Raw genomic sequence first — 20,152 nt, 5'->3', positions numbered from 1 at the left:
GATTTACTTACAACAGTAGCTGTTTCGAAGTGCCATGCAATTAAATGTTGTGCTGCATCAAACTTTTAATTTCGCTGAAGTTTCATTTTGAAGTCATAATTTTAAGTAAGTGTGCTCTTAGCAAATATGTTGCATACATTTTTGCGCCGTTTTGTAGCAGGAAGCCGTAAAAAGCTTAGAGTAACTGGTTGTGAGTGGTCTGATCAATTTATTACCAGCGTTGCCGTTGAGAAGTAGTGTACAATTTATGAGCCACATATTTTTATTTACGCCTAAGCGTATGTAAACTATTAAAAAAACTTTAATTAGTAACGCTTCAGTTTGTTATACAGATGAGATAACATTCGCATTTGTGATGAAAATGAGTTTCTAATTTATGATTTTAAATTTTACGCTTGCAATTAACTAAAAACCATAAAACTAGTCTAAATTTGCTTACTAAAAGCTCTGCATATTTTTATGGTGGGTTAAATTTTAGTTTTAATATTAGTTCTTTAACTTCATATACAAAGAAGTTATATCATCTTTCTGACGATTTGGGAAGTCCATCCCAAAAAAACTGCGTCGGCTTGGCGGCCAAGCCAACATTTGTTACCTGTTCTTATATGAAGCGTATTCGTGTGATGAACAATTGGGAGTAACAAGAAAAAACGTTAACTTCGGTTGTACCGAAACTATAATACCATTCACAAATACAAAGGCTTCTTACAAGAACTTGATTCCGATCGTTCTGTTTGTGTGGCAGCTATATGCAATAGTGGTCCGATACTGGCCGTTCCGACAAATGAGCAGCTTTTTAATGAGAAAAGGGCAGGTGCAAAATCGATAGCTTAAAAATCGAGGGACTAGATTTGTTCGCGTATATACAGACAGACAGACAGACAAAGCTAAATCAACTCAACTTATCATGCTAATCATTTATGTATATATTTTATAGGGTCTCCGACGTTATCTTCTGGATGTTACAAACTTCGTGGCAAAATTAATATACCCTGTTCAGGGCATAAAACAGGGCAAGTTCTGGGTTAACAGGCAGGCGAGTTAAAAATTCCCAGCCGTGTCTAGTCGAAAATTCCGAGCGTTTTTCGGTAATCGCTCGCTTTAATTTGATTAACTGTTTTCGGTAGCATCCCCCATTAATGTTTTCACTTTAGAAGCTTCTAATACAGTACGCACTTCTGATCCCACCAAATATAGAGCCTTCGTGTCATGAGTATCCGGCTTTGCCGCTGATTTCGCCGGTTGGTCAGGTTTCTTATATGGGTCAACATCCGATGCAAAAACGACTTATTTTTGTAACTTGCAAACATTTCCGAAATGCTAAGCGCTTTCCAACATCTCTTACCTTCAACTAAAAAGGGAACAAGTTTCCTTGGTTCGAAAATATCCGGCTGCATTTGAACGTTTTAAAACGGCTTGAGTGACTTCCAAATATTTTGCGATCTCCTATTATTTGATTTGACAACAATCTTCAGTGAGTTATGCTTCCAGCTCCTCATCTTCAATTTTTTTTTGGCCAGGACACTCTTCGCCTTCCGAGCTAAATTCACCACTTTAAAATAGTACAACCCATTTTTCACACATTCGCTCAGCTAAAGTATATTTGCCAAAAGCTTCCACCGAAATACGATGGCTTTTAGCTAAGGTCTTCTCTATTAACGTAATGAAGACGAACTTCCCGCAAATGCACTTTTTCAAGCAGAAAGCCCGCCATATTATAATACTTTTTTAATCGATCTGAAATCTACAATTGTAATAATGAGGCCGATCAAATAATTGCATACATTTTCGAACTAGCCTTTCAGTATGCAACAAAAAGTATTAAACAAATTAAATTTATTGAAACAAAAAGTTTGTTAATTTTAAAAATTTTTTGTTTTATTCAACAATTTTATGTATTTGTAAAAGTATGCTATAAAAACTTCTCAAGTTTGTTGAACAATTTGTTTAATTATTACATAATCATATTACATGAAGGCTACTTTTAGGCACTTGAGCCTTTAAAGCAATCGTAGTGACACATTTTTAAGATAAATCGTTTTTTTTTTATTAATGTTTTTTAACAAGTTTTGTCATTTTTCCTAATTTTAAGCTACTCATCTCTTACAAATTGTGTTGTTTTACATAACATAGAGTTAGTAAACTGAACTCTAAACAATAAGCTTTTCTTATTTTTAAAAGCTTGCTGAATTATTAGAAAGTAATATTCACTTGCCAACTCTTAGGCTCTGCTAGTTTTATTAGGAACTCAGTTATCTTGTCAATAATTAAAAAATTATGTAACAAGCATTGTTTTCAATTTTTTCACTGAACCTAAAATTTTTTTTGTAGTAAATACGCAATATGGTATTTACCTTAACCGTAATGCTCTTTAGTTCCAATTGCTTTACCATAGTCTTCTTCATAATATTTTTCTTCTTCTTTATTCATAAGCCGTTTCTTTTGAGAACTTACCCCATAGTTTACATTTCTTCTGTGCGGCACTAAGCCCAACTTTGCATATGCAATCTTCGGCACTGCCGCACACACGCATATTTATGAATTTGTCCTCACTCTCACTGAAGTTTCGCCAACCTATTAGAAATTCACTTTTTACCTATTTGAATCGCCATTTTCACATAACTGCGCATACTTACGCACATACAAGTGCATAGGTGTGGGTACGTGCTTGTAACTTGCCTTATTTTGTGTCCTTTTTGTGCGCCCCCTGCATTGAAATTCATTCATTCATTTGCACATCTTTATGCCGTTGCGTGGCAGTTACTTGGCAACAGCTGCTTCTACATGCTGCCGCTATGCGTAAATTTATGCAAGTGTGCATGTTTGTGTGATTTTATGCGCATAGCGCTATCTTTGTATGGCATATGCATGAGCTTGCTGCGGTTGCCTGCGTGGCGTGGCTGCCACATATATTGCAACTGTTGCTATGCGCAAACAACACAAACCAGCCAACTGCGTATGGTGGGTATGCAACAGTTGTAGTGGGTGCTTTTTCTTTGATTTTTGTGGCGCTTCCCTTGCTACATGAGCATGGTTAATGGAAGTTGTGTGTGCGAGTGTGCACTTAAGTTGTTTGTGGGCGAAATAAAAATAAGCTGTATGCAATAAGAAAGTTGCAAAAAAAGAGCGATTAATAGTTAAAATATACAAAAAATTTTAATTTCATTTCTTAAGACTTTGTGTGAAGTACCAAAAAATATTTAAAGCATACCTACAAGAGTTGATCGTGGCTGTGTTTCAAGTTCTGTGAATCGTCTTTAGTCTGTTTAACTAGAAGTAAAGCTCAAACTTTCCGACAATCGGGGCAAATACCTTTCTCTCGCCTAAGCATATTTTAATTTGAGTTGGGACGAGCCATCAATTCAACGGAATAAACGATATTGTTCGCAACCATACACACGACAAACGAGTCTATGTAATCTGAACTAACCCATAGTTATTAAATTTTTATACATCCGTTCCTACGACAGTCGGGTCTACGTAGCCGGAATGAACCCGGACTTTTAGCCGGCTAAGGACTGTCAACATGCTACAAACACAACAACAACATATTTTTATCCAAAGTCAATGGCTGCCAACTTAGAGGTACTCCTCAAATCACCTTCAGCTAAGTATCTGAGATAACAAGTGGAAGTTTCGCCATTACCAGGTTCATTGTAAGAGTATGCAATTAAATATGAGTCTCTATTCACTCCTAGTTGCTGACATGAAACACCTTTCACCCGAGTCATTGGTAGCTGAGTTGTGAGAGCGCGATTTAAAGATTCAAGAGTCAGCATATGATTTCAAGACACGTGATCGTTTTAAGCCAATTTTATTGCATGCAATACTGAAACTTTATCGCATTATCTAGAAGCAAATCTACGCCAATTTTCCTTAGTTTAACCATACAACTGCGAAAATTCCAACAAGTAGAATGTTCTATTCCGAATTCGAATTTTCGGGCGAATCCTCTGGTGTCCAAAAGCAAAAACTTGGGAATTCTACCAATTATTGACCACGCTCAATGTCACTTCCGCTCTGGCTCAATCCAACAACTTTGCAATATCATGCTCACTTTTGAAGGACACCGATGATACATCGATAAGTCGATTCTTGGTGCACTCTTCAGCTCAAAAACTTTGAAACAGCGACTACTCAAATTACTTTTCATTCATCTTAAGTTTTATCAACTCAAAGTTCCATAAGACCTTGGCGCGTGCGGTGAGTTGAAGAGTCCACTTGCATTCTCAGTCCGTTATTTTTTCTTCTATACTCTCCATTTTTACTTTTACTCTAGTTCTAACTTGTTCCATTTCGAAGTCCAAAAGTTAATTGTAACTGTTTCACAGTGTGCCATCGTTGCGCTCGCATTTAGTTAGTGCCAAGTTGCCAGTTTTGTACTCGTACTATGTAAACACAACTATGAAAGTCTGCATGTGCTCGTATGAGACGACCATACTGCTATAAGTTTGGTTTGGCTAAAAGGTTGTAAAAGCGTTCAAGCTTATGAAAGTAATCAACAGCAGAAACAGTTAAGCGCTGCTGCAGCAACTAGCCATAGACGAAAAGAGATCCGAGCGACACACTCCGACCCATTGATACATGATAGGTCAGCAACAACAGTGCATTGGATGTTTGATTTTTTTTCTTTACTTTTCTTCTGTTATTAGGTTAGGTCAGTTGAGCGCGGCTTTTAGTAGGTTAACAGTTGACTGTCGCCGCTCACTGGTTCGTTTACTCTGGTGGCAACTACTTGAAAAGTGAATTAGTGCAGTATGCCAATGTTGCAACATGACTGCACATTAAACGACCTTAAAAGCGAGAAACATTTTGCCAAAGTGTCACAAAGTCGACTACGAAGGGAGTTGTGAAAGAGAAATGGAGAACACCAATTTTCACGACAACAAAAATACATTTACAATTAGTAAACTTAGTTGGTGGCACAGTTAGAAAAAAGTTTGCTTAACGGTATTACGGTGTTAAGAAGAGTTCGTAAGGGCAGCAAATGAATATGAAAAGCCATTTGTGAATATAGAAGCCAGTTAGAAGCTTGCAGTTTCCGCTTTTTCTAAGACCTAGTGCTGTCATATTTATTAGAAAGAATGTTGCTCCCTGTGGGCATTGGACATGTCGGTAGGTGACCGCGTCCTTCTTTTTTCCTTTTAAATAATAACAGTTGTCAAAGAAGACAGAAATCCATAAACTATTTTTTTAAGAATATTTATATTGTGCCAGGATAGCCCATACAAAAGATTCAGTTTTTTGGTTTTTTGCCCTTGTTAAATATGCCTCTTTAATGGATTCTAGGACATAAAATGCAACTTCTCCTCTCGATTATGCTTAAAGAAATTCGATTTCGAAACGAGCATTTTCAATAACCAAAACTTTAGAATTCAGTTAAATTTTTTCGAAAGCCTGTGAGTGGTTCCTCTAAGAAAATTTATGCAGTCAGTCTTTTAGTAATATAGCCTTTAAGTAAAGCCACTTCGTTGACCTGCTGAAACGATCTCTGATGACTTGGTACAAGTGGGATCGACACCAGTCGCTAAGTCAGTTAATAAAAGCTTCGAATAAAATATATAACTATATATCTAAGAGAAATGAAATCAGCTAATCGGTTACTATTATCAATAAGGTATTGGTATTTCTTTTTCTTTCGACAAATAACAAAGAACGCTCGGGCATTTCAAAGCGCTTCGGGAGCTCAAGTGTGTAACTTTAAATGCGTTTTTCTCAAAGCTGTGTTTTTTGAACTGGTAACAACTGTAACTCGAAAACCGCTCAGTAGATTTTAATGATTTTTATACAGCTTTTAGAATACATAATAAACTCCTGATGGGCCTGATCGAAGGATTTTTAAGACCAATTAACTGTTGATTTTTTCCCAAAAATGTTGAAAAAGATTTCATGAGGCCGCCGTTTTATTAATTTTTAAGCTTCGAGCAGGCCCAGAATTATCTATTTATATCTTTTTTAAAACTGGGTCAACACAGACAGCTATAACTTTGGAAATTAAAATGTATTTTTTTTTTAATTTTCGTGAATTCAAGTCAAAACATTGTGTAATAATGCCATATTACTACTTTTGTAAAATAAGGTGATTTAATAGCAAAAAAGATTAATGAAGATTCTAATTTTATCGTGCCTTTGACTACCCCTAACCCCTCGGCTTGCCTCGCCATTAGTAGCTTCAGCGAATGTTTTCAATGGAGTTGTCGAACGTTCCATGAAGCGGATTTTTCAGTTTAAAAGAAAGAAAAAAACTCACAAGAAGCCAAATCAGGTGGAGCGATGACTCTCGTTTGGTGTTTGGCCAAAAAGTCAGTCATAATCATGGTAGAATGTAAGTTCGCCTTATTGTGATGAAAAATCAATGAATTTTCCGCCTAAAAATCGGATCGAGTTACCAGACGTAAAAACCTCAAAATGGCCAAGTGGTATTCCTTATAGATCGTTTGACCCTGTGGAACGAGTTCATGGTGAACCAGAGAACTTAGAAGAACGAGAAGGTGTAAATTGAATTTTGTGCGATGCTCGATTGGACGGCTAACAGAGCTGAAAAATTGAGATCAAGGAGTTTACCATTTTCTGTAATATTTGCAGTTATTTAACAGAAATGAGAATTTATAACAACGTTCTCTGACAAAATACGTATCTCCCAACGTACAGAGAAAAATTAAATACCTTAAACAAACATACAAATGCCACTTCACATATGCATGATTATTTTTTGTCATATAAACGATTTTTATGATAAAAATTGATAAAACAATTAATAGTTTAATAAAAGGGAATATATTTCAAATGGCATATCAATATTCCCAGTTTGGCATACATATTATATTCTCTTCAATATTCGCCGGTTGGTTATGTTAAGAGAGCGTATGTGTACAGATTCACCGCTATTATAAAAGCGAGAAATGTTATTTGTTTCTCCTGCGTGTGAGGTGAACTCCTTGATAAAATTTTAAAAATGTTCGCTATCGAACCTGCATCTTCTCGTTCTTCTAAGTTCTCTGATCAAACATCTTTTTTGTACCGTCTACTCGACGTCGTTTTTAGAAACGATTCAAGTCATTTGGTACGAGTCTTACGTTGACTGCTTCATACCTAAAACATTAACCGAAATGTGTTGAGTCGATTCATAAAAGATGTTGCCAATTTTTTCATTTCCAAACACTGTTTCTTTTTCGATCTTATCGTCATTAACCGAGGTGAATTGGCGACGTGCTTGATACAAGTTTTCAATGACGACCTTCACTAAATGCTCTATGCCACTCAAATTATTGTGCTTGTGATAAAGTGGACTCCTCAAAACACTTCTGTAACATTTTCAACAATTCCGGAGCCGTAAATTTTTGAAAACACAACATTTAAAGCAAACTATTTGTTTAATTTTTTTAATTCAGTAGAGCGGTTTCAGTAAATTTATTTAAATAAAAATTTGGCATATGGTTGCCACATTTTTTGAATAAATATATATTTACAAAACCAATATTTATTCGCTTTGATTGTTGATACTATGTGCTTTTAAAATGTATATATCTTGTAATATATCATTACAAAATAATAAAACTAAAGCAAAGCTGGCACACTCATATAATTATTAAGTAAATATTAATCCAAATTTGGCAAACTTCATAATATAATTATTTCAAAAAGTTTGATTATAAAAATAAAGCTTTGATTTGGAACATTTTTGATTATTTAAATATTTGGTACAATTTATTGTTAGGAAATGATTTTTGAAAGCATGAGCATGATCATAAGTAGAATGACTTATTTTCTATTATTTATGATTGCTTTGAGATTCGGATAAGAGCGCAAAGCCGCGTTCGAAAGCCAGCAATTCATACGCCTGCTACAATAAACTACTGCTGGAGATATACATACATATATGTGTGTACATATGTATATAAATACATGTATGTACATGTGTTATATTTCAAAAATTTTCATTCTAAACCATTAAACAATCATCTTCAGTTTTCTCTTCCCCACCATCTCCTTTATATCATTATTATTATTACTGCTCTGTGTTGTTGTTTTTTTTTTCAATTCTGCTCAAAGAACATTTTCGAAAATTGCCACTGAAGTCTCTAATTTAATTTGGCCACAACAAATTGCCACTTTGGAAACAACGAAACTTTTGCATGAACGAGCGCAAGCGAGATACATATGTACATGTATACACACACTTACAGATGAATAGACAGTCAGTTTAACACACACACATACACAAATACAGCAAAGCAAACAGCAGAAGCATTAGTATTTTGCATGCACTAACAATTTACAGAGCAATAACATTGCCGTAAAAGTAGAGGAATTGCCAAACTAGCACACATACATACACATACGCGCACATATATACACAGACATTGCTAGAAAGCCTGCAGCGGGTGGGGGTGTAAAAGTCACAAAAAAGACCAGAGCAAGCAATAAAATATTTACAAATACAACGAGCATAACACAAATTGTAACAACGCTAACAATTACAACAAACAATTGCACAAGCATCCGCACTTCAGATAACAGCAACAACAACTATGCGCAAAACTTTTCATTTGACTTGACTATTTTCGGCCACGACTTTCCTTCACTCATTCATCTTTAACGGCTTCCCGCGCCGCTCTTTCCTCTACCGCGGACTCGCTTGCTTTGCATATCTAGATGCCAACAGTTTATTGTTGTTGTGTTTATTTTTGTTGCAGTTATTATTATTATTCGTATTCTTGGCAGTACGTAGTGGGATTGTTGTTGTTGCTATTATTATTTTCCTTCATTTAACGTACTGCTTGTTGCTTTTGTTGTTGTTGCTCCACTTGCTCTCCTTCGCCAGTCACATACTTGCACTTATTCGTACTGCCATTCATCTTCATGCAATTACTCGCTTTGTTTTTGTTATTGTTGCTGCTGGTTTTTTTGTCGAAAATTTCCACTTCCACTTATTTTCCATTCCATTCACTCGCTCATTCGCATTTCGAATAAAGTTAACATAGCAAATTACTCAATTCTCGTTTAACAAAGTTTTCAACACGCTGCCCCGCCCAGCCTTCTATGCCAAATTTAATTTTCATACAACTACAAAAATAATAACAACAAAACGCAATAACAACAACAACAAACACTACGTGTATATAATGGCTTTTGTATGTTTGTACAATTATCAGTGGATATTTCTGTCTATTTGCCTGCTCGAATGGAATGAAACTGTTGAGAATAACGGTGAAATGTTTTATTCTTGTAAAAATTTCTTCGCTGTCAAGTTGTGGTTGCATTATTATTGTTTTTGTTATGTTACGGTTGTTTCTAACTGAATATTTAACACATATTTAAGTGAATTTGCTGACATTTACATGGTTTGGCAAAGTTAGGCGGATTGCTGAAGGAATTAGGTCATTCAGTATGGATATTACCGAAATTTGCCTTTTGTTCTAAACGGAAGCTTAAAAGACAGTAAGCGCAGGACAGCTTAAATGCTTTAAACATGTATGCATTTATTATTAATAACTTTTCATGAATCGAATATTATTTCCAATCACAAAAAATTTTAAATTTTAAAACTAGCTTAACTTTTATTAATATTTTGTGCTTTCATGTGTAATTAAGACAAAATATAAGAAAAAGTAATTATAGAGGCCTTATAATGCACCATAATGTGTGCATGATTGTATGCAAAAGTGTATACGAGACTTTTGCATACAATCAAACGCATTTATCGTTTGCTTTAAATACTTGGTTGTAGTAAGCTTTCAGGAAGCTTCCACAAAATTTACGTTACTGAAACAACATATTACCTACGTTTAGATAACAAGAATTATATTCGAATCCGTTGGCATTTAATTATACAAACATTAAGCTTTTCCATAACATAGCAAAACTCTTACGAAGCTTCTACATAAACCTAAATTATACAAATAAATGTACACTAAAAAAATTAAGATTATGCGCATATTGATTATGAGTTAAATAACAGACTCGCATAATGAAATAAGTTATAATAATATTCACACCTTTTGTTAAATTTTGAGCCTTAATTTCACTTTTAAATTGAGCTAATATAAAATGTATACTTTAAATTCTCAAAAAATAAAAGTTTAAAATTCGATAACTTTTTGAGCACTAAATTAAACACAGAAACTTCAATTCAACTGTCTCAATTCCTTATTTGAAAAACCTGTCACACCCCACTCATATTTTGTACAATATGCTTTCAAAAAGCCATCCAAATGTGTTATTAATGTTTTGTATAATTATTTTTCAGTTGTTAAAATTTATTCGGGACCAGCGATATCACAAAGCTTTCCCTAATTCTTTAGTCAATAAACATTTTTAAAGCTTGTTTTAGTTCATATATTATGACTAGTATACTCAATGAACCTCTGCTGAATCTACAAGTATAAATATCATGAATATTATGAATATTATAGTTTTTCTAGATAAACAAATTAATCATAAACTAGCTTTGGGTATGAAAGAGTCAACATATATCAGTTATAGAGATCAAAATTGATCTTTTACAGTGCTTTCATAATTTTTAATTTTCATTTTGTTGACTTTGGTATGGTTGAATGACTTTTAAAAAGTTTTGCAATCAAAGTGTTGCTGAATTTAAAAGCTTTTTTAACGACATTGTTATGTTGAACAGAGCTTTTACTTATTCTACTGTAATTTGTTCGAAATAATTCCATATTTACTTTTTAAGAAATCGTTAATGCTTCAAAAGATCTATATTATATGTGCTTTCATAAGATTTAGATGCAGAATTTCAATTAAAAAGTTATTTTACTGACACAAACAACATTTTGATTTCCAAATCCAATAGATAGGATTTTTTCGAACAAGCAAACTATAATAATTAATTGAAATGAAAAAAGAAATGAGAGTAATAAGCAAATCCCAAGCTATGGCTGAATATAGTCAAAAAAGCTGGCAACCATCAATTGCCCACAAAAACTCATTAAACTTTGCACAAATACAAGCGCACAAATTTGTGGAAAAACAAAAAACCGGATCGGGAGCAGAAAAAGAAGAAGAAGCATGAATATTTCAAGATGATTTGAATGCTGACAATAAACAAGTGATTTCGTGTGTCAGGGAGTGTGTACGAGAGTATGTGTGTGTATGTGTGATCGCATATGTGCGCATGTTAATAACAAGAGTAAGCAATAAATTGCAGCATACTTTTGGGGGAGGTCACAAGTGCCGAACAACACCAATGAAGCAGAAGCGCTTGGAGGAAGGAGAAGAAGAAGCTGCATAAAAACAAAAAACAACTATAGTGACTAGATAATCAAAAAATTTGCAATTTTCTACATCATTGCGTACAAGCTTGAGTACATTGAGCATTCAAAATAAATGCAAAGTAATAAATGGAGCTAGAGAGTGAAAGACCAGAGCAGGAGAGACATAGCGGAAGAATAAAGGGAGTAGACAAGCTGAAAAAAGCTTCAGCAGAGGCAGACAAATAAATTGTTCATTTGCTGCTTCTGTATATAATAACGGGTGGTAAAAATTATTGCAAAAAGCAAGAAGAAGAAGAAGCAGAAAGTGAAAAACAACAATAATTACAATTAGTTGGAAATAGAGATATGTATATATACAAAATTCATTATTACTCTTGTTGCAAGAGCACTCATATGTACACACATACACATATATACATATACACCGACTCACAAATACACTGAGATATCAAAAATAACAAAACGGTTGCTAGTGTTAAGCTCAAATGTGTATTGCTGCCACATAGAAATAAACTTGCAACAAACTAAGCCATCACTCAAGTGTCTGCTAGTGTATACTCAAGTTGCACTTGTTCTTTATTACTATTGTTGTTATTATTATTTTTATTGTAGTTGCTGTTGTCTAGCATTTAGTGGCTGACATGCGAGCATATCAGCAACTCACAAGGGAGAAAGTACATATTAATATAAGAAAGAAGTTGAATATTTTCCATACCATTTTGCGTATTTTTTCTGTTGTTTATCCGAAAAAAGCAACAACAGATTTTATTGCGACCCAAAATTCAAATTGCGAAATGCTTGCAAAGAAACTTCAGCAAGAGTATTAGCGAAGTATAACATGCTTATGGGACCCCAGTTTTAATTACTTTGAACTGACGGTTAAGCCTTTCTGCTTTTTGGGGTACTTAAAATCAATTAATTTCATAATAGCCATATTTCTTGTATGTGTGTGCTCATTTCACTTAATTGTATACAAGAAGTCTGATATAGCTAATTCAAGCTCTAAGGCACAGCAGCTGTGCAACGCTTTGAAGCTTTTTACGAGCTTAAAGATTTTAGAGGTGTATTATTAAAGCTTTGTTTGGAACTTTCACTTACATTTTTTAAACATTTATAAGAATTGTCAGCCAGTTTTCATTATATCAGCATAGAATCACAATTGTCTCAAAGAAATACTTATACAAGAATTGTAAGCTTTTCATATTTTCTTCAAAAATAATTCATAAATTTATGGCGTCTTTTGGACGATACGTTACTCTTCTTAATGATTTAATCCCTTTTTTAATGTTTAATTGAGTTCGACAATTGCCCTGACTAAGGTAAAAACCAAAGCTTAAAGAAGTGAAAACTTTCGTTTTTTAACAACAGAAATCAAAATTTTTTTTTGCCAAATATGTCAAGTTGGAGTATTATTTAGTATTAAAATCAAAAAAATCTACTATAAAATAATAAAATTCGTTTCAAATTATATGGCTTTCTTCTTTCAATATTTTCGCATACTTCTCATAAATAAAAAAAGGGATAGTAAGTACATTCCAGTTTTCAAAAAAAAAAATATATATATAACTTGTATTTATGTGTACAACACAAGCTACTTTAACAAATCACAATTATCTTTACAATAAAATGTCAAAAATTGTTGAAAAAAGTTAAAGCTCATGGAAATTTTTGAAAAGGTAATATTTTTTATTCGAGATGAATCAAACAATTTCATTACTAAACGAAAAACTCCTAACATTAAAATATAAATTTTTTTTTAAAACAGCGAAAGCTCCAATTGTTATGAAAACTCATTCGAAATTTTGAAAAATCATTTTCGTTCTGTATCCAGATGAATCAAACACTTTCATAACAAAACACTTATTTCGAATTTCCATTGCAAAAGTATGATCTTTTATTTTATAAAACTACCTAAATAAAGCTTTCACATTTAGCAGTTGTGATTACTCAACTAAATTTGAATGAAAATTCTATTTCATCTTCCCTTGGAGTTTTCCATTTCCACCTCCAAAGTTATATATGAAATAGTTTTGTATTTATTTATCTGTTGCACTTCAGTAATTTCGTAGCACTCCCGTCATATATGTACTGGCAAGCAAACACAGCCAGTGAGCAATTTGTTCATGACATAAGGACTACCGTAAAAGACTATAGGCTAGCCGATCAAGCATAAACAAATGAATCCAACCAACGATGGAAAGCCACCACCAGCCGAAAGCAATCAGTGGCCAGAAGTTACAGCATGAAAAATTTCATCGAACAAAATGGTGAAATCGAAAGGCAAATGGTGCAAGAGTCAAACGAGACAACTAAATGAAAATGAAAACTGTAAGGTAGCAAAGAGAAAGTGCGGCGATTGAGAGTCTAAAGCAAACGCATCGGAGTGGGCTTAATAATATTTTGTACGAAAGAGAAGGGGCAAAATGACCGAGGTCAGCCGTGTGTCTGTGCCGGGTATTTGGGGTGTTGTACGCGCGCGCAAATTGCCGAAAATCAAATTAAAAATCTCACCAATGGACAAAAGTGAACGAGCAGTGCTGTTGCAAGGCCAGAGGGCATTGCTGGCGTATTTGGGTGCATTGAAGGTGGCTTAGCAGTGGCGGATCCAACCAACCTTGATACAACCACCATCCATTTGGAAATGCTGCCACATGCTTCGTTGGGCAGCAGCAAAGCGTTGTTGCGCCCTAACATATGCAAAGGTTTCCAATATGATTTTATAGTAATTTAAGGCCTTTCCGGCATGCACCAATACCAGTATGTACATATGTATGAAATACTGCAAAATAATGGCGGTCCGGAGTTTAGGCAAATAAATTAAATTTTTACACACGAATTTTTGCACACGACACAGCAATTAGTAACGATACATATAAGAGGGTTGCGTGCGCACATTTGTATATGTTGTTATTGCTGTTATTCAAGTGAATGTTTGACGTCAATTGAGGTGCAGACATTTTGATGGTACTTAAGCGCTTATTGCCAACACCTGCGCCACGGTGATAAAGTGACAACGGTTGCCAAAAAAAATATTTGGAATTTAAACAAAGCTAAAAAAATTTAAATAAAGCTAAAAAAACGTCTAAAAATAAAATATATTATATTTCCGATACATTGATTGAATTTTTAATCTTTTACAAAATATTTATTTGAACTTTCATAAAACTTGTTAGAGCAGTTTTTACAGACGCCATAAAAAGACAATGAAAACATTGGACTTGGCATTAAATGTTGCTCTGTTCATTTGAGTTTCAACTCTTGGAGCTTTAGCGAGCTTTCACAAAAACTTTCTAGAGCAGCTGTCACATATAGTCCACACTACTTTCGATGTGCGATTACATTTAGAGTTTCGAACAAAAACTGCAGATGAAAAAGCTCAATATAACGAACGCCGTGAGTTTTCGCATCTGTTGAGCCGAAAAAGTGTTATGGTTAAGCAGATACCAGCCAAATGTGCTTCTAGACTTAGTTCGTATTCATGACTGTATTTAGGATAGGTTAAGTCGATATTAAAAAATATGGCGGATCACACTTGGACAGTTCATAACGCCAGTCCATTGGGATAGGCTACAACTCCTACAAAAATTTGTTATAAAGATCCTCAGCAATTATATAATGATGAATTTTTAATAGACAGCTCTTACGAACTTTTGTTGTACGAATAATACTTTCTTAATAGATAGCTCCTACAAAGTTTTGCACTTCACGCCAATTAAAAGTATTTAGTAGACACACTTTAAACGACTTCTTCTGTTCAAGAAAAGCACACAGCAACTAAGATTTTCGAGCGTAAATCAGAAATGTGAGTAAAAATACAATGTGGTCGTGGTTTTTCACTTAAACTTTTCAACTCACTTTCAAGTTTGAAATCTTTCAACATTTCACAGAGAATATACATAAGAAATGTGTAAATGTTAGTGTATATGTTAGTTTGCCTATGTGTGTGTAGTTATTGTGTCAAAGTTGAGAAAATTACGAAACTCCATTACCAAGTGTATTTTTGTCACGAGAAATTGTGGAATTGCACTAGTATATAATATATACCTACATATATACATACTTATATGAAGTTGTATATAAGGCGGGCTTAATCCCATTAAGCTGTGTATCACTCTATATATATGTGTACTGTTACGTTTATAAATATATAGTATGATTGAGTTGCTTGCCACCGTCAGCGAATCGGAGCTATAAAAAGTCTCTTGCTCGTGGTACGCCAAGTTAAACCGCAAAAGCAAGACGTATGAAATTAAATTACTTTAAAAGCTTCCGTAGAGTAAAAGACATCAAAAAACTATACAAATATGTATCGGAATTATTACTTCTTCAGTTTTTTAAATTTATTGTGTTAATTGAGTTGAAGTGAAACTTACTTTGAAACAGTTGTGGTATAAGTCTACTTCGTTTCCACGAAATCGTTATCCAAAGAATTAATTTGTATACATGTGTATAAACTAGGAATTGTATGATAGGAAAAATAATTTGCGGGCGATCTGAGATCGGAAGGTGATCGATATATGAGGTATAAATTCTACCGAGAGCTTGAAGCTCGTTTTTTAGATATATGGGGTTTAGAGGGATACCCCCTAAGCCAATTTCATTAAATTTTTATTAGAGAGAGAGAGTTTCTCTCTACATTTCCTTAAAGTATCTGACATGTTGACCGTTATATAGGGTATAAAGCTAACCCGAACTTTAAAAAACTTTATAATAGGTATTTGGGTCAAATGTAGGTATTTACCCGATTTTACTATGATTGAACTCAAGCACTTACTATTATCATTAATATATTGTCTATGAATTTCAATAATATACTGGAGCGTTTTAATGACATTAGCGGTATAGACTCATATTTAAGCGCTGAGGATCACATGTTCGATATGAGGAAACTTAAAAAGTTATGGTCCCACTTGGACTATTTTTGGACGTGAGAAAACCTACCTCGGATGCACCGTTCAAGGTTAAATGACCATCACTTTATTGGCGCTTGATAAAGACTTATATCGAATTTGAAAATTGTATATGTTATATAGAAAGTAGGCTGGTTTTTGTCCGATTTCGCCTATTTTCAGAATATATTAAACGAATGTTAAAATAATGTCATGCGCCAAATGTGATCGAAATTACTTGATTAGTTCCTGAAATATAAGACTTCGCCCAAAATTGGTCGGTGTCATGCCCATTGTCCAATTTTTATACCAGGTCCCATGAAACCCTTCCGTGCTGTTGCGGGTGTAAAATAAAATGTATCTGACGTGATTATTTATTGAGTTTTCGTCCCTTTAGTAGTTTTCAACATATCGTTATATACGGAGTGGGCGTGTTTATTTTTAGATTTAACCCATTTTCACAGTAAATTAAGAATTAGTTGGTAGAAATATTGTAGTTGTATACGATATGCTCACCAAACTAATTAACGATTTTGTATCTTAATTTGAATCTTGGTTAAAGCCTTTTATATATTTTCGCTTAATGGCATTTTGTAGCCGTGGTCCGATACCGCCCATTTGCAATACCAATCTCCCTTGGGTGACAATAAATACGTAACATTCCGAACTCAGGACTAACTGCTGTACTTCTTTTTGCCCTTTTCCATAACTTTAAAATATTACCGATTTTTCTACCTTTCCAAAAAATGTACTGGAAAAATCTATGATTAGCAAGACTACAAGATAAAGTGTGCTTTGAAAGCTCTATTAGAGAAATAAAAGCTCTATTAGAGTGGCTAAAAGTTCAACTTACTAACTTTCCAATAAAAATTTCCACAGCCAAATTTTATTGCAAATATGTACAAATACCATATATATAATAGTAATTAAAATAATTAATTAATTATATTTATGAATTAGACTTTTTAAATAATAATATTTCTCTGTTGAATTTTCTAGGCTCTCCCACCGTAGTGGCACGCAATTCCACACCAGTCGCCTATCCCGGCTCGCCGCTGCATTTAGCCGTAGAATTCTGTGCCAATCCCTCCGCGCATGCCGCGCGCTGGCTGCACGGTGATCGTGTCTACACGCCCGGCAATCAATATGGCAGCACTGTACTGGCTTATGGCGTAACGGTAAATTTGATATGCATAAACACCCAAAAGTCCACTAAAAGCTAACAAAAATATTTCGCTACTTAATTTACAGGACCTGCCCACACCGTATTGCAAGGAGGCGCGCCTCACCTACGTCAGCATGCACGAGCGTGTGCCGCGCACTTTCTACTTCATCGTTTCTTCGCCGGGTGGCGTGGCCGAGGCGACATTCAAAGTGAACTTTACCATGCGTTATCGCGCCGTCTCCAATACAGTGGACGATGAGGAAGAAGAGCTGAGCGAACCCGAGGAGATACACTTTCCGGTGTTCGGTGCGGGTGCAGCGGCGCGTAGTGCGCGTCGCCAGCATGACGGCGCCGGCGCTATAGCGTGCATACTCGCGATATTTGTGTTGCTACTATGCAATGGGCGCGCACTAAGTAGGCGTGGCTGGAGTTAGGTGATGCGGGTGTTAATTTAGTGTTTTCTTCAAAATATTTTTATTTTTATGTTTTTTTTTATTAATTTCTAACTAATGCAACTGCAAAACTAGCTTGTAATGCCAACTGTATGTCAAAAGCAAAAGTATTAGCGAATACTATAAAATCAAATTACTACTAACGTCTAACTATATATACATACACATATATATTTATATATATATGACTATGCTAGAATATCCTAAATCTTACTATATAAGCGTATATTTGAGCAAAAAAGAAAAGAAAAACATGATATTTTCCAAAATGAATATGTGTGCTATCCTATCCTCTACTAAACTATATTGTATACATACTACATACCCCAACTATTACATACATGCATGCTTAGTTAACTAAGTATATACTTAAGTACGTTATATACTAGCATTGAACTATGTAGCTCAAAACATAAACAAAAAAATCAAAAATGCATAACTTAATCCCCTTCCGCTAACAAAGTGTAACTACTTCAGTAACTACTTACAACCTAAGAACTTGCTAACTACATTACACATACGTACATTACCTAGTTAAGTGACGACTTCGGTAATTAGTTTTCTAAGGTTGCGGACATTTTATGTTTAGGTTCTTGGGCTACTAAACTAACTATCAACCTAGCAAAAGTACTTACTACTAGTTGCGTATACAAATAAATGTTTTATTATTAGACTAGCGCATCGGTGTTCAGAAAAGGCGTGCTTGGCGCCCATAAGTGTGCCAAGCATTGAGTTTATCGCAAACTGTGTACGTACATCATTTGCATATAGCTGTAAGCCGTTATTAAATAACGCTTCGCCTATTAGTTTTTAATTGTTTGTTTACAATTTTCAATATTCAGCTTATGCACCAAGTAAGCATTGTTGTAGGCTGCAGATTTTTGTGTGCAGTTTGTTACTACATACCAGCGTCTATGCTCTTGAAGGACGCTCCTGTATAACGAAGTTGCTGCCAAATTAAATTAAGTAGTGTAAAAATTAGTTTTTATAGTGATTTTAGTTGTAAAATATATCAAATATATATCATAACTTTTAAAAATATTTTGCGTACTAAGCATTTCAAATTTCGAAATTTCAAAAAATTAAAAAACATTGTTCTGTATAAATTTTAAACATATTTTTCGAAATAAAAATTTCAAATTTCGAAATTTCTAAAATGTATTCACATTTCTTTTGGGATATGTGCTCGTATATTTTTCAGTTTCATTTAATTTTTTCGTATTACATTTTTTTTTAAATATATTTTTAAATTAGTATTTAAGTATGTAGATTTTAAAATTTTAAATTAAAAATGAGTTGAATTTCACAGTTAAAACTTCGTTCGGAAAATTCATAAAAATTTGTTTATAAAAAATTAAAAGTTTTTTAAACAATCTTTTGTTTCTATTAAATTCAAATCAAAACTCTTTAAATAAATAGTGCTGGGTTCAAAACAGATTATGTTTTACCAAAACTATAAATAAAATCGTATTGAAATTTATAAAAAAAATTTTTAATTTGAGAATTTTTAGTGCTTTTTTAAATTTTTCTACTTTTTGCATAATAAAAATATGATTATACATTTTCGTAAAAACCAAAAAAGATCAACATTATAGGTTTCTAAACTTTTATGTATGCTTATAAAACTTTTTTATTTCTTAAAACTAATTTTAAACAAAAAACACATTTTTTTGTGCTAGAATTTTTTTGCAAGCTTCACAAACGTAACGTATAGTATTGAATGCCTTTTTTCATAGATTTTAATTCTCGTAATTTGCAAAATCTCCAATCGATCTTTTAACTACACCTGTTTTAAAAAAAACTTTTTACATTTTAAATAAAGACAAACATCACGAATATTATTTCTTTTATAAAAATTTAAATTGTGCGTTTTAAGTAAAAAAAACGAAAACTTGAAAACTTAAATTTTTTATTAATTACTATCTAGTAGTATTTATTACATTTTTTCAAAATTTTTAACGCAAGCTACATATTTCGTTATTTTCAAAAAAACTTTTAACCATACCTATTTGGAATAAAATTTTTTTAAATTTTAATTAAAGAAAAAAACATGAAAAAATGTAATATGTTATCAAACTATCTATAAAACTATACAAAATTTTAGTAAAATTATATAATTCGCACAAATCTAAATTTCGAAACAGTTTCAAAATATACAAAACCAGTTTCTTTTTCAATATTATTCCCACTTTTTCATGAACATTTTGTATAAAAAGCCCTTAATATACCAAAACTCCAAATACTTAAGTTCACTTTGTAAATATATTTGCCTCTAAAGCGAAATGAAAAAGTTTTAAAGTTAACCGCGTGTAATGTGTAAAAAATTAGATAAAAAAGAATAATTGCAAAATTTAAAAAGTAATAATCGTTGAGTTCCCTTTTGGAATGGTTATTCTTTAATAAATTTTTATATCA

General features: G+C 33.4%; 1 protein-coding gene across 1 annotated transcript in view; it reads left to right on the top strand.

Annotated features, from left to right (window-relative positions):
• tei (teiresias) overlaps window positions 1-18,851 on the top strand; it is a 213,348-nt gene extending 194,497 nt beyond the window's left edge. Inside the window, exons 12-13 of the mRNA XM_036375805.2 lie at window positions 17,120-17,298; window positions 17,372-18,851. Coding sequence (XP_036231698.2) covers window positions 17,120-17,298; window positions 17,372-17,719 — 527 coding nt within the window. The 3' untranslated portion in view covers window positions 17,720-18,851. The remainder of the gene's footprint in view (window positions 1-17,119; window positions 17,299-17,371) is intronic.
• The last annotated feature ends 1,301 nt before the right edge of the window (window positions 18,852-20,152 follow it).

The sequence above is a fragment of the Bactrocera oleae genome, chromosome 4, assembly GCF_042242935.1.
Source record: "Bactrocera oleae isolate idBacOlea1 chromosome 4, idBacOlea1, whole genome shotgun sequence".
Classification (NCBI taxonomy): Eukaryota; Metazoa; Arthropoda; class Insecta; order Diptera; family Tephritidae; genus Bactrocera; species Bactrocera oleae.
The sequence above is the reverse complement of the archived record's forward strand: the minus strand, read 5'-3'. Positions and strand labels throughout refer to the sequence as shown.